The 14,199-nt window shown below is 49.5% G+C and overlaps 1 protein-coding gene across 1 annotated transcript; it reads right to left on the bottom strand.

Annotated features, from left to right (window-relative positions):
* Positions 1 to 473: 473 nt before the first annotated feature.
* On the bottom strand, positions 474 to 11,704 carry LOC107111219 (chromosome unknown open reading frame, human C16orf58). Its single transcript, XM_015412149.1, has 14 exons — positions 11,526 to 11,704; positions 10,455 to 10,532; positions 9,718 to 9,832; positions 7,641 to 7,695; positions 7,487 to 7,519; positions 7,210 to 7,315; positions 6,457 to 6,558; positions 6,279 to 6,349; positions 5,953 to 6,137; positions 5,542 to 5,599; positions 4,674 to 4,744; positions 2,868 to 3,026; positions 1,764 to 1,841; positions 474 to 742 (listed from the first exon to the last, which is right to left on the bottom strand). The coding sequence occupies exons 1-14, from the start codon at positions 11,673 to 11,675 to the stop codon at positions 648 to 650; spliced, it is 1,356 nt and encodes a 451-aa protein (XP_015267635.1). The 5' UTR covers positions 11,676 to 11,704; the 3' UTR covers positions 474 to 647.
* Between the last annotated feature and the right edge of the window lie 2,495 nt (positions 11,705 to 14,199).

Raw genomic sequence — 14,199 nt, 5'->3', positions numbered from 1 at the left:
CTGTTGGGCTCTACGATGCTACCGGACTCAAATCTAGCTCTTTCACACACACATAACTGTACCCCATACCAACAGGATCCCATTTACGTGGAAGGAAAGCTAGCTCCCTCCCCCGCCCAAGAGTGTCATCAGGAAAAATAGGGGATCATCTTAAATTCACCTGCAATTTGCAGGTAATAAAGAACTTTGGTTATAATCTTTTTTGGGGGGAGGGGGGTTGTCTTACAGTCAGGGTCATGCTCCTTTTGGGTAAAGACAGTACTTAGTGCTTACTATTTATACTGCGCTTGCTCCTAGGATTCCATTCCACTAATGGCAGAACCCTTCTTCCAGTGAAGGAGGTGCGTTTCACAGAAGCAATGCTCATTCTGCCAGGGGAAAGCTGAATTGTTAATTGCACATGACCCCACCCCTTTGTAAGTGCTAAAAGGCCACCCTTTTAAACATCTGTACAAAGTTTTATTTTTGTGGTCCTGCCCACTCCCCCCAAAAAATACTTTCAGAGGGACGGGCGACATATTCCCGCCACCTCCTCTCCTTCACTTTGGCATTACAGGTACTGGCAACAGGAAGGCAACCGGGACTGGCCCCCATCTTGGTTTCAGCACGCAAGTTTCCCCGGTATCAATGCTAATGATCTCCCAGAGTCAAAGACTTTTCTTCCCATCCATGGTCCAGTCCACACGCCACTCCTCAGGGCCTAGAAGGTTCCGGTCAGTAATCCACCCTGCTGACGTCAGCCCTGGAAAAGACAGAGACGGGTCCAAAGAGAAAGAAAGGCAGGGGCTGGACATGCGTGTAATGTTGCACCTGCAATTTCATACGCTGCTAATTTTTCACACTTTGTAATTTCATACTTTGCATACTTGGAAAGACTGAATATAAAGCAGGGAGCTATATATGATCCATACAGCCCCGTAGCTAGGGAATTTTTTGGGAAGGGGCCTCGGGGGCCCACCAGCTAATTAAATGAAAGTAGAGTGCAGGTGGTAAGTTGGAGCACTTTGGAGGCAGCCCAGGAGGGAAGGGGCCCAGAAGAAACACTAGGGGGCTGGGCCCCGTGAGCCCCATGTAAGCTACGGGCCAGTATCCAGGCAAGAGCAAAAATCAGCTACGTATATCAGAAAAATCAGTTTTTACTTTAAGCACATTTCTAACTGAAGATCAGTTTGAAAATCTGTAGCAGGGCATCACAAGACTGAAGGAGGCTGGGAATGACACCTAAACATTTGGGGAGGGTCTGTCCGACCCTTCGCACAAGTTCAGTGCCCACCCCTGTATCTGGCAGCAGGAGATTAAATTATGCCAAACAAGCAACTGGATGCAAATGTGATTCATTTGCATAAATTATTCCCATAGCAGTATTAAGCTTTTCTGGATGCAGACTTCATATCTGCTGTTGGTCAATCAAGTGTATTACGGTCATAGACCAGTATAATAGAAGACAAGTAAATACAGTTAAGGGAGCAGTAAAATTATAAAATATAATGGCATCTAACATTATAAATAAAGATCTAAAACTTTAAAATACAGATATAATAGAATCAAAATTATGATCAAAAGTTAGGTTTAGGCCTAGCTGTACTTTATCTCTTTCCTAGTTTGGCAACCATCCAACCTGAACACGCCCAATCTCGTCTGATCTCAGAAGCTAAGCAGGGTCGGGCCTGGTTAGTACTTGGATGGGAGACCACCTGGGAATACCGGGTGCTGTAGGCTATCTGCTGTTGTTAAAGGTCACTGTCTTTACTTTGATAACGTACCCGTCAGGAATGCAGGGAATATCCTGTCCATTAGTTGCTGCGTTTCAGGAACTGTAGTCCAGTCCTTTTTATAAGGCTCTGAATGATCAAAAACAGAGACAAAAGTAGTGAGAGCAAGATATATAAAAATCTGTTTGCATACTAGGAGGAATATACTGAACAGGAGGGATACACTGGATGCAACCAGGCAGCAAGCGCAGATGAAACAAACACACAAATGAGATGAACCCCACCAGGACTGGGAGAAAAATCTCTTACCAGACAATGCATGAGGGATAATGAGGTTGTAAGGAGCTGCCTTGCCCTGACCTGACGGCCTGGGCTAGCCTGATCTCACCAGGTCCTGGAAGCTAAGCCGGGTCGGCCCCGGTGAGTACTTGGATGGGAGCCCAGAGTTGCTGCACAGAGCCAGGCCACGGAAAACCGCCTCTGTTTGTCTCTTACCTTGAGAACCCTACAGGGATGCCATAAGTTGGCTGTGATTTGATGGCACTTCCCACCACCAAGAATAGAGCTGCCAGGTCTGATCTTCGTGTGGGAGGGGGGGCATTCCAGGAGTGGGTGGGGATGTCATGTGACGTGCATACATCACCCAGAAGTGAAGTAGGCACATGGGTGACATCGGGGGCAACACTCTGGTTTTTGGGTAAAACTCTTACGATAAAACTGCCCTCAAACCATAGAGTTTTGCCCAAAAAACAGAGCATCCCCCCCCCATCAACGTTCCTACATCACTTCCAGGTGGCATCAGGGCATTGCACACGACATCACTGTTTGGGGGAATGGGGGGAATTTCCTCCCGCCGGCTAACCAGAGGGGAAGAGCCCGCAAAAGCAGGGGATACCTCGCCCCCATCTGGGGAATGGTGACCGCAACCAAGAAGCTGCCTCATGCAGAGCCAGAATGTTCTGGGCCAGCCTCATGGAGAGTGGCAGCAACACTCCCATGTCCCAGCCAGACATCTTCCCCAGCTCTGCTGCCTTTAAACAGAGATGCCGAGAGGCAGAACCCTGCAGAGCGTGGGTACTGCGCTACAGCTGCTTCCCAAGTTGGACTCTCTCCCCCTTCCGCCCCCGTCTCCAGATTCACTTCCTGGTCCATCACCTTCTCGTAGCCGACGCTGCAAAGCCAGGAGAGACTCTCTTTCCACAGCGGACGCTGCTACATCCTGATACAGCAACGCCTCCTGGACGAGAGCATGGCTGCAGGCTTTAATGACATCCACACTGCCTGCCTGTTGGTGCAAAACCACAGAGACGGTCCCTGTGGAAAGCAAGAAGGGACAAGGGGAGTTAAGAGAATGCTGAGACTTTTCACAGGCAGAGTCCCAGTAGCTATCCCCCCCCCATCACCAACGTGCCTACATCACTTCCACGTGGCATCAGGGCATTGGACACGACATCACTGTTTGGGGGGATTTCCTCCTGCCGGCTAGCCAGCGGGCGGGAGCCCACAAAAGCAGGGGGTACCTCACCCCCACCTGGGGAATGGTAACCCTAACCAAGAAGCGGCCTCATACAGAGCCAGAATGATCTGGCCCAGCCTCATGGAGACTGGCAGCAACACTCCCATGTCCCAGCCAGACATCTTCCCCAGCTCTGCTGCCTTTAAACAGAGATGCCAAGAGGCTGAACCCTGCAGAGCGTGGGTACTTGTCAGAACCCACAGCTAACAACGAAGTACACGCATTCAGGAACGGTTATACTTTTATTGCAAAGCTATAGATGCGGTAACACAGGCACTGTTAGGAATGGCCACAGCCACTAGAGCCTAATAGGATATAGGGTATTCGTATGCACACACCCCCCATGGCATGGGCCAATTAGGCACCCTCCCGCGTGCGGGATAAGTTAGGAAACCGTTAGGCGGCAAAAGCTGGGAACCAGGAGTCTCTCACGGTACACAGGAGCCCTCCAGACATCACAACCTCCTCCAGCACATCTGTAGAGATAAGCGTTTCAGCAAAGGCAGAGCAGCAGGGATAGGAATGCAATAACAATGAACAAGACGCAGAATGAACTCCCCCACCCCCATGGCAGCATCGCTGACAGTACTGTGCTACAGCTGCTTCCCAAGCTGGACACTCTCCCCTTCCCACCCCATCTCCAGATTCACTTCCTGGTTCATCACCTTCTCGTAGCCTACGCTGCAAAGCCAGGAGAGACTCTCTTTCCACAGTGGACGCTGCTACATCCTGATACAGCAAAGCCTCCTGGACGAGAGCATGGCTGCAGGCTTTAATGACATCCACACTGCCTGCCAGTTGGTGCAAAACCACAGAGACGGTCCCTATGGAAAGCAAGAAGGGACAAGGGAGTTAAGAGAATGCTGAGACTTTTCACATGCAGAGTCCCAGTAGCTATGGGAATCCCTGTCTGTACCTCTGTTCTAGTCATTTCCACTCCACTAGCAGGTTACCAAAAGAGCCTTAAAAAGGTAAAGGTTTCCCTTGCTCGAAAGCCAGTCGAGTCCGACTCTAGGGTTGCGGTGCTCATCTTCGTTTCAAAGCCGAAGAGCCAGCGCTGTCCGAAGACGTTTCCGCGGTCATGTGGCCGGCATGACTAAACACCAAGGCGCACGGAATGCTGTTACTTTCCCACTGAAGTGGTACCTATTTATCTACTTGCAATTTCTTGCTTTCAAACTGCTAGGTTGGCAGGAGCTGGAACCAGAGACGGGAGCTCACTCTGTCATGTGGCACACTCAGGTCTCGAACTGCTGAACTACTGACCTTCCACAGCCTGCAGTTCAGCGTCTTAACCACTTGAGCCACCGCAGCTCCCCTAAAAGAGCCTTACAACATACAAAAATAACATTTCAGCTAACAAAAACAAACAGTATACGCACTGACTTATAACAAGTGATTGGATCCCAGCCTCCCTCTTCTGCATGACTCTCCCACATACTCACCTGCTGCTTGGCTGAAGAAGAGTAAGTAGTTTGAAGACTTTCCCTCAAGAGCTTTCTGGAAGTCAGCAGTGCTGGTGGGGATTAGAGGAAATATTCATTCCAAGAGTTAAGGAGGAACTGGGGAATTGTGGGGGAAGGCGAAGAAAAATGGACTGAACTAGAAGAAAAATGGAATGGACTGAACTAGAAGCGTTGGTTTTTATACACCGCCCTTCACTACCCAAAGGAGTCTCAGAATGGCTTACAATCACCTTTCCTTTCTCTCCCCTCAACAGACACCCTGTGAGGCAGGTGGGGCTGAGAGAGCTCTGGGAGAGCTGTGACTGGCCCAAGGCCATCCAGCTGGCTGCATGTGGAGGAGCGGGGAATCAAACCCGGTTCTCCAGATTAAAGTCCACCGCTCTTAACCACCACACCACATGGGTTCTCTGGATTTTCCAGAAAGACTATTTTGGCCGATAGGAGTTTTGTGCGAGCAAAGGCTGCATTTGGAACCAGCCACTTGGTAGAAAAAGAACATGCTGTCGCGTTGTAGCCAAGCCATCCACATGGCATTCCAGGCAAAGGGACAAGCAGAGGTGGTTTGCCATTGCCTTTCTCTACACAGCGACCTCGGTCTTTCTTGGTGGTCTTCCACCCAAGGACTAACTGTGGCTGACCCTGCTTAGCTTCCAGGTTCTGACAAGATTGGACCAAGCTGGGTAGAAATATCATTCATTTGCTTTCTAAGACAACTGTTCAGTGGTATTGCCCAAGGCAGTTTCTCATGAAGAATTAAGACTGTTAGGTGCACCCAATTCACAAAAACAATTTAAAAAACAAAGTTAGTAGATTGGAGGATGAAGGGAATTCAACAGATGTTACTCACCTGGAGACCACTGTATGAAGTGGGGCCCCCAGGATCAGTCTGAGTTGCTGACGGCACCCTACAAAGAGAAAGAGAGAGGGAGACAGGGAGAAACCATGTTTCCATAGCAAGCAGTGTTCCCTCTAAGCTGAGTTAGTGTGAGCTAGCTCACAGTTTTTTAGCCTCTGGCTCACACATTTTTGTCTCAGCTCAGGAAGGAGGGCTCCAGAGCAAACTAATTTATGCAGTAGCCAAATCGCTTGCTCACAACTTTAAAGCCAGTAGCTCACAAAGTAGACGTTTTGCTCACAAGACTCCACAGCTTAGAGAGAACAATAGATAATAGATAACAAAGCAAGCTTCTCTAAGTGCAGTGCTCATGAGGCCCTGTAGTTCTCACAGCCCTGACTACGGAAGCAAACCCTTGGTTACCTAGCAAGAGGGGCTCCTTGGGGTTGGCAAGCGCAGGGCCCGGCACCTTCCCCCATCGCAAGAAATGGTGCAAGACCAGGCGCAGCCGGGCCCGGTTGAGAGTCTCCATGCAGACAGCCCTCACGGCCCGATAGTTGGCGTAGAGGTGCAAGACGGTGAAGAGACCATAGAGGGCGTAAGTGAGGCTGAAGGGGAAGGAGGCACAGGAGTTAGAGAAAGGCCTGGCTTCACCAAGCCTGGCCGTCTTTCTCTTCACCCTCACAACTCTTGGCTTCCCACACTCCCCTGGTGCGCCACACAGAGAGGAGTGGCGTCAGTTCACTCACTGGAGGTCGCCAGCCACAAGAGGGATAAGGAACAGACTGCAGAGCAGGCCAGCTAAGTTCACCAGTGTCTCCTGGGGAAGCAAGGAACCAAGTCAAGAGGAGAGCACGTCACAGGCTCTGAGAACCCATGCGGAGGGCTGAACAACTTCCCCTCCGCCAGGCCACGCCAAGGTCTCACCTGGCTTCCATCCTTGGCTGACACGTCTGCCATGTTGTCCCTCCGGGCCTGGTGCATGGTAAGGGCCGCCCGAGTGGCACCTCCGGCAACTCCCACAATGCACTGGAGCAGAAAGAGGGAAGGAGAGGATGAAGAAGTGAAGGGAAAGGGCCTTGCAGACCACCTACAGAGAGCTGCAGTTGTATAACTGAAATGAAACACAGAGCATCATGCCAAACCCCTCATTTTCACCTCCCAGGAACTGCAATTTCTCCTGCCACCAGGGTCTTCCTGGGTGTCATACCACTGCTTCTTTGTCAATATCTCACACAAGGAATTATGCCAACCTACCCCCAGTCTGCCTCCCTTTTGCCCATCACTGTTGCTGCAATATCTCACCAACCTAGGCTTGCCAAGTCCCCCCGGGGGGCGGGGAAACCCCCGTCCCAGAGGCCCGTTCCCCGCCGCCAGCGGATCGGGCCCCGGGGGGAACCCCACCCCGACGTGCGCGTCACCCGGAAGTGACGCGACCACACCGGGCACATTGGGGGTGGGGCCACGGCCATCCAAAGGAAAATTCTATGGTTTTCCCTCGGATGGTCGTGGCCCCGCCCCCAGCGTGCCCGGCGTCGTCACGTCACTTCCGCGTGACGTGCGTGTGGTGTGTGTGCTCTAGACGCCGGACGGGAGTCCCCCGCTCCAGAGGAATTTACACTTGGCAACCCTACACCAACCCAATTCCCCCCTGCTTCCACAGGATGCTGTTTTTAATACCTTGAAAAAACCACTGACGCACACAATGAGAGTGAAGCATGCTGGGAATGCAGGTGCCAGGATCTCCATGAAGATGGCGACATCGTTGAGTACATCTGCAAAGAGCCTAAGTGCAGACAGGGTCAGAGGGCAAAGGTCGATCAGCTGGAGCCAAAGGGCAACATAAGCACCCATGACGGGCACCGCGATGTTCAATCATCGTTTTGCAGTACGTTTGTATCTACATTTGTATCTAATATTGGGAATGAAATCTATAACTTGGGGTCCAAGATTTTACCTCCATTGTTTGGCATCACAGTCCAGTTTGTTCCTGGGAGAAAAAGCAAAAAAGGAAATCATCAGACTCTTGAACCAAGTCAAAACTCCAACAGCCACCCATATTTCCCCACTCCAACTGCACAAATGTGGGTGGGCAGGGAAGCAGGACTCACCCCTTGCTCCAGGCAAAAAGAATCCGCCCCATTTGACGCAGCGTGCCTGCCCCATCTGCAATGGAAGGGGCAGACGTGAGACAGTGTGGGGCAATGTTCCCTCTAAGCTGTCGAGTCTTGTGAGCAGAAATTCTACTTTGTGAGCTACTGGCATTAAAATTGTGAGCAAGCAATAGGGCTGCTGCATAAATTAAGTTTGCTCTGGAGCCACTGCTTCCTGAGCTAAGACAAAAATGTGTGAGCCGGAGGCTACAAAAATGTGAGCTAGTTCACACTAACTCAGCTTAGAGGGAACACTGGTGTGGGGTAGTGTGAAGAGTCCTCGACTAGCCCCTGGGAGGCCTGGGTTCAAATGCTCACTCTGCCATGGAGTGCAGTGGTTGGCCTTGACCTAGTCATACTCTCAGCTTGCCTACCTCACAGGGCTGTTATGAGGATGAAACAGACAGTGAGATCCACGTACATTCACCACACTGAACTCCATGGGAATAGGACAGAAGACAGAGAGAGACAGAGGGTAGAGTTTTCAGGGCATACCTTGAACAAGGATGTATCAAGTCATGAGTCTGGGTGGTAGAGTGGGGTGGCAGAATTAAAAATAAAGTATGACATTGAATAGAGAATTGACACTGAAAATGGTCAACCGGAGAGTGAGTCTGGCTCCAAACCAGCATGGAAAGGGACCAGTGCAGAGGGTCTTATGTGACATACAAATTTATATGTCATACATTTTTTTAGCATGTTCAAGTTCAGTTACCATTTGAAGGAAATACACAAATTCCCAGCTATCCACAGCTCCTGGGGGCCTATCTACTGTATCTTCACAAACATCTTGTCTCTACTACACATTCATATATTTGTCACATAAGAGGCCCTTGAATTCTGAGGAGAAAGTAATGAGGTGGAGTCAGATGTAAGGGCAAAAGGAAGATGATATGTCAAGCTATGAACGTCTGGAGTTTTTATGTGAACTTGGAAAAGCAGAAAGAGGGGGGGGGTTCAGATTAAGGAGATCTTGTGTGTGGGGGAGAAAATATTGGCCCATTAAAAAGATGAAGAGATTAGATTTATACCCTGCCCTTCACTACCTGAAGGAGTCTCAGAGCTGCTTACAAACTCATTTCCCTTCCCCTCCCCACAACAGACACCCTGTGAAGTAGGTGGGGCTGAAAGAGCTCTGAGAGAACTGCTCGTGAGAGAACAGCTCTGAAAGAACTTGTAACTGACCCAAGGTCACAGCAGCAGCTGCATGTGGAGCAGTGGGGAATCAAACCGGGTTCTCCGAGATTAGAGTCCGTACTCCTAACCACTACACCAAACTGGCTCTCACATATTACAAAGGCGAGTTCTGAGTTCCACTGAACTACAGTGTGCCAGGAGAAGGCACTTAAGTCCCCACCCCGTATTGTTTTCCTGACCTGAAACAACCCCAGGGAAGCACTACTTGCCCTGCTGGGAAAACAAGCAGGTAGTGACAGCTACAGATAGGTTTCTACAGTGGGGCAAACAGTGGCTTCCCCAGGACCATTTCAGGTCTGGAAAACAATACTGGTGGGGGAAGTCTTAACCACACTTCCCCCCCTCCATGCATTACAATCCCAATCAGTGTTCCCTCTAAGCTGAGTTAGGGCGAGCTAGCTCACAGTTTTTAAGCCTCCGGCCCACAGATTTTCACCTTCGCTCAGGAAGGATGGCTCCAGAGCAAACTAATTTACACAGTAGCCAAATCACTTGCTCACAACTTTACTGTTGGTAGCTCACAAAGCAGAATTTTTGCTCACAAGACTCCACAGCTTAGAGGGAACACTGATCCCAATCCAAATCAGGCCCACCTGTGCCTGAGAGGCACGGAACTCCAGAGCGCACCTTTGTACCATGTGACTCGGCCCGATGACCGGGGGAAGGCTAGGACACAGCATGACAAGAGGAAGACGTCTGAAGCTGTGGGATTTTGTGGCGCTTAAAAAGGCTGACTCCTAGGGGCCCAGAAGTTAACGCAGGCATTTCCAGCAAGGACGTTAAGGGATAAGATCTAGAGGGGATGCTCAGGGACAGATGACCTGAAGGCGAGCCCCACCTTTCAGTATCCACGTGACTGTGGCAGCAGTGACGGTTGAAGTCTCGTCCCCGACTCCCACCCCTTTCAGCACGGCCTGGGTGGCCAACGTCCCGGTGATGCTGCTAGCAAAGGCCTGAGTGGGAGAGGGGGAAAGAGAGAGGGAGGATCGGGGCCGAGCAAAGACCCTCAAAAATCAAGAAGTGGGGGAAGAGATTTTGCCCCAGTTAACCAACACTTGTGGCTTTCTGTGACTGTCAATGTCTGATCTCACCCAAGTCTCACAAAGTCCCACTCATGGCAGAAACCTGCTAGGAGAACAGTAATCCCCCCCACCCTCCCCAAACAGAGGTCCTGTTTTTCTTTTCTCCCCCTGACAAGCAGAAAAGAGGGCTACTTCTCTACTGGCAAAGAGAGGTCCCACATGCAGATCATGAGAGGGAGGGCAGGAAGGGTTGCATCAGGGCTTAGTTCTTGTGGCCCTTCTTACACACCCAGGGAAATGCTGATCATCGCTTTGGGGTCAGGAAGCAATTTTTCTCCAGGCCAATTTGCCTGGAGATCCTTGGTTTGCTTTTTGGGGTTTTTTTTTTTGTCATCTTCTGGACATGAAACAGCAGTCACTGGAGGTGTGGAGGGGAAGGTATTTGTGAATTTCCTGCATTGTGCAGGGGGGTTGGACTAGATGACCCTGGGGGGTCCCTTCCAACTCTATGAATATATGATTCTGTGCTGGGTTGGACAGTCACTCCCCTCACCTGCACCGTGTCCCAGATCTGGTAGGCAAGATAATCCGGGCTTACACGTGCAGGATAGCCCTGAGGCAGGAAGACTGACTGTAGAAGAGGAGAGAGAGAGAGAAAATATGTTGACATTATTTGGAATCCACAAGGGCCAGCATCTCTCCCTGGGTACCCACACCCTTGTTACCAACAGTTCCCACAGAGTGACTCAAAGATGGGTGGTCCCTTCAGTTTTTCCCAAGTGTCATTCATTATTAAGACTGCAGTTGGTCTTATTAAAAACAGAAGTTATGAAATAGAAAAAGTGGGCCACATGCCTACCCAATGAAGAAAAACTATATAAAAAGGTAGTATGCTATCAGAACAGGCAGACTTAAGCATGAAAAGGTAGATATGGAAGAAAAAGGGAGAGTGGGATGCAATTTTTAAAATAAAAAAAGAATTAAGGCCCCGGTCACACGGCAAATTGAGCCAACTTCAGAGGACAGCGGAAGACAGGAGGGCCTGGCGGGAGCTGGTCCATGGGGTCGCGAAGAGTCGGACTCGACTGTGTGACTGAACAACAACAACACATGGCAAAGTTGCCGCGGGAGAGGCACAGAAGGTGGGCGGATTATCCGGGCGCGATCACACCCCAACATCTGGTAAGTGGAGCGCACCCGTGGCTTACCGCCAACAATGCGGATTTAAAAACGAGTACTTCCAAGGTACTAGTAAACGTTTGCCACGGGCTGCCTCCAGACGCCCGTAGTATGATCGTGCCGGTGCACGGCATTCCCCTCCGGTCCCTTGTTTACCTGCTGGCGCCGAGGGAAGAACCCGTGCTGTGCCGCTGGCGCGTCTGATCGCGTAATCGTGGATCAAACTGCGCCGCGATATCCGGCCCCTGTGCCCGGGGCCTAAGTATTATTTTTATACTGCAGGGGTATATCTACCTTAACACACTATCAATTGGTCAGTACAAACTTTTAAAAATATACAGCGGAGTAGAAATTATGTGCACATAAAGAGATAATGATGAGGCACAGTAACAATTGATGTGAATAACCTTAAGGCACCTCTTAGAAAGAGCAGCCGTTTGCTCACCATGAAGACATCCTGTAGTGACCGGTATGCCTGTTCCTCAGGTCTGTCTGGGACACATCTCAGGGACCCATCAGGCAAGGGCTGGTAATGCTGAGCTCTGCGGGAGCCATAACTCTCCGAACAAAATGGCGGGGTCCCAAATTCAGTCATGGGTGGAGCAGCACCTGAACTTTTAAATGATGATAGATTTATTTGGGTAGCCGTGTTGGTCTGAAGTAGCAGAACGAAATTCGAGTCCAGTGGCACCTTTAAGATCAACAAAGGTGTATTCAAGGTATAAGCTTTTATGTGCATGCACACTTCCTCAGATACATTGAAATGGAAGTTACCAGTCCATACATATAGGCAGAGAGTGAGCAGCAAATTAGCATACAGTCACTAGGCTTCATGTGGAGGAGGTGTGGGGAATCAAACCTGGTCCTCCACATTAGAGTCCACCACTCTTTACTGCTACACCAAGCTGGCTCTCAATCATTCATCCTATCGTCTGCCACAGAACTGTTATGTGCCACACAAGATTCCGGGAAGCACCTTAAGCTCAGGAAAATTCTCTGTTCACACAAGATGAAGACAAAGTCCAACTAGCCCCACTGGGTGGCCTGTGGGTATAGAGGTCCAACCCTAAACACAGGGTAGGGTTGCCAGGTCTGGGTTGGGGAATACCTGGAGACTTTGGGGGTGGAGCCAGGAGAGGGTGGGGTTTGGGGAGGGGAGGGGCCTCAGCAGGGTCCAATGCCATAAAGTCCACCCTTCAAAGCAGCCATTTTCTCCAGGGGAGCTGATCTCTGTCAGCTGGAGGTCAGTTGTAAAAGCGGGAGATCTCCAGGCCCCACCTGGAGGCTGGCAACCCTAAACACAGGGGCATGTCCCACAGGAGCATGTTACCCAACCACACAGGGCTCCTGGGCTCTTTGGGTCTAGTTGTTGTTCCACACAAATCTAGCATTCATGTAGTAGCATACTACTTCACACACTGCTAGTACAGGATAACAACATGCAAGCTGCATCTCACACATCAAGTGCTTATGCAGATCACACGTGTGTGCTACTTGCAGGAACTCCCTGCATAATAGCACATCCATAAATATTCTCAGGGCAACAAAGTGTGCGTATTTCTTCCTGAAGCAGAGCTCTGTGCAACTCGCAAACTTGCAATCTCACCCACACTGATGGCTCAGTAAGAAGCCCCAGAGGAACCACTATTAGATCCTATCTGATTATGCAAAAACCACATCTGAGACAGTCCACATCCTCTACAGAGACTACACAAGCCTTCGACATTCCCCTGTTCGAAGCCCCCGCAAATACCCGCCCCTATATATAATCCAACTACAGGAGTGTATAAAACCTTCCGGATAGGCGCGACCGCTGCATCCCAAAAGGCAGATTTTCCAATCTGCAATTGCTAACTGTAGATCACCAGCTGTTACCTGAATACATGCACAACGTGCCTTTGCTTAGTCTTTTTCAGGCGGACAACATGACACCTGATCTCTCACACCGTGGCAAACCAGCGTCCAGCTCTAGCAACTCGTCCAGTGGTTTCTAGTTACACTTTGCCAAGTGGCAGATCTCAATTGTTGCTTATTGCCGTGGAAAGGGCTTTGGGGGATGCTGGGAAAGCAGCAATGGGCTATGGGGGCTGTAGTCCATGATCGCAGGACTTTGCCTTCTTATCCACGGTCCTCCTACTCCTCCTTCGTTATTAGCCTTTCACTTTTTCCCAAGCACATCTATGTGCAAACTTTTATGTATTACTTCGCTAGGTCTCTGCCCACATACTTTTGTTGATATGGTGTGATTATTTCATGTTATTTATGTTACAGCTTTATTTCACAATCTTTCTCTCTGAGACTGAGACTCAAAGAGAATTACATTTTTAAAAATTCGATAAAAACAAATATAATACATACAATAGACTATGTAAAGCAACTGCTTATTTTAACAAGCATTATAACTGCAACTCTATTCCCTTTATAGAAATGATTCCCTGAATAATTCACGGATTAATAGCACGGAGACGAAGCAATGGGAAGAATCGCATAAGTTGCATTTCTGTCAGGTTGCTCGCCCACTAGGATGATGTGCCACTTTTTTCTTGCCAAAGAATTATTTTTAAATCGTCCCACTTTCCCCTAAAACCCTCCGTCCCCGACATCCTCAAGACTCAAATGAGACCAGAATCGCAGTAGGAACTGAGAGAATAGGAATAGTCGTCAGTCCGGCCCCGTTTCACTGTTGTCTTTTCCTCGTGCCGAAAGGCAGTATGGGAAACGTAGTTCTGGGGTCTGGGTAAAAGTCGGATCTAAATGGATCCTCATGAATTTCATATGATTTTTACATTGAAACGAAATAAAACCACCATCATATTGTAGATCATGTGTTAGTCTACAAGGGACACCACAAAAATCACACATACACAGATTCGTGGCACCACAACAGCGCAAAAACATGATTCCAAAGCACGAATCCTCATGAATTCATATGATTTTTACACTGAAATGAAATAAAACCACCATCATATTGTAGGTCATGTGTTAGTGTACAAGGGACACCACAAAAATCACACATACACAGATTCGTGGCACCACAACAGCGCAAACACATGATTCCAAAGCATGGATCCTCGTGGATCCTCAGGGTTTTTCAATTCAGTAACCTGAAACACACCATC

Source organism: Gekko japonicus, unplaced genomic scaffold (assembly GCF_001447785.1).
Source record: "Gekko japonicus isolate JY-2015 unplaced genomic scaffold, Gekko_japonicus_V1.1 scaffold2144, whole genome shotgun sequence".
NCBI lineage: Eukaryota > Metazoa > Chordata > Lepidosauria > Squamata > Gekkonidae > Gekko > Gekko japonicus.
Note: the sequence above shows the minus strand (reverse complement) of the source record. Positions and strands in the feature narration are given on the sequence as shown.

Excerpts from the sequence above, each read along its gene's own strand:
- LOC107111219 (XM_015412149.1), bottom strand. The coding sequence starts at position 11,675 with ATGACTGAATTTGGGACCCCGCCATTTTGTTCGGAGAGTTATGGCTCC. Across the intron at positions 4,745-5,541 it reads CTTCATACAGTGGTCTCCAG|CACTGCTGACTTCCAGAAAG; the intron begins GTGAGTAACATC and ends AATCCCCACCAG. Across the intron at positions 3,027-4,673 it reads CTTCTTCAGCCAAGCAGCAG|GGACCGTCTCTGTGGTTTTG; the intron begins GTGAGTATGTGG and ends TGCTTTCCACAG.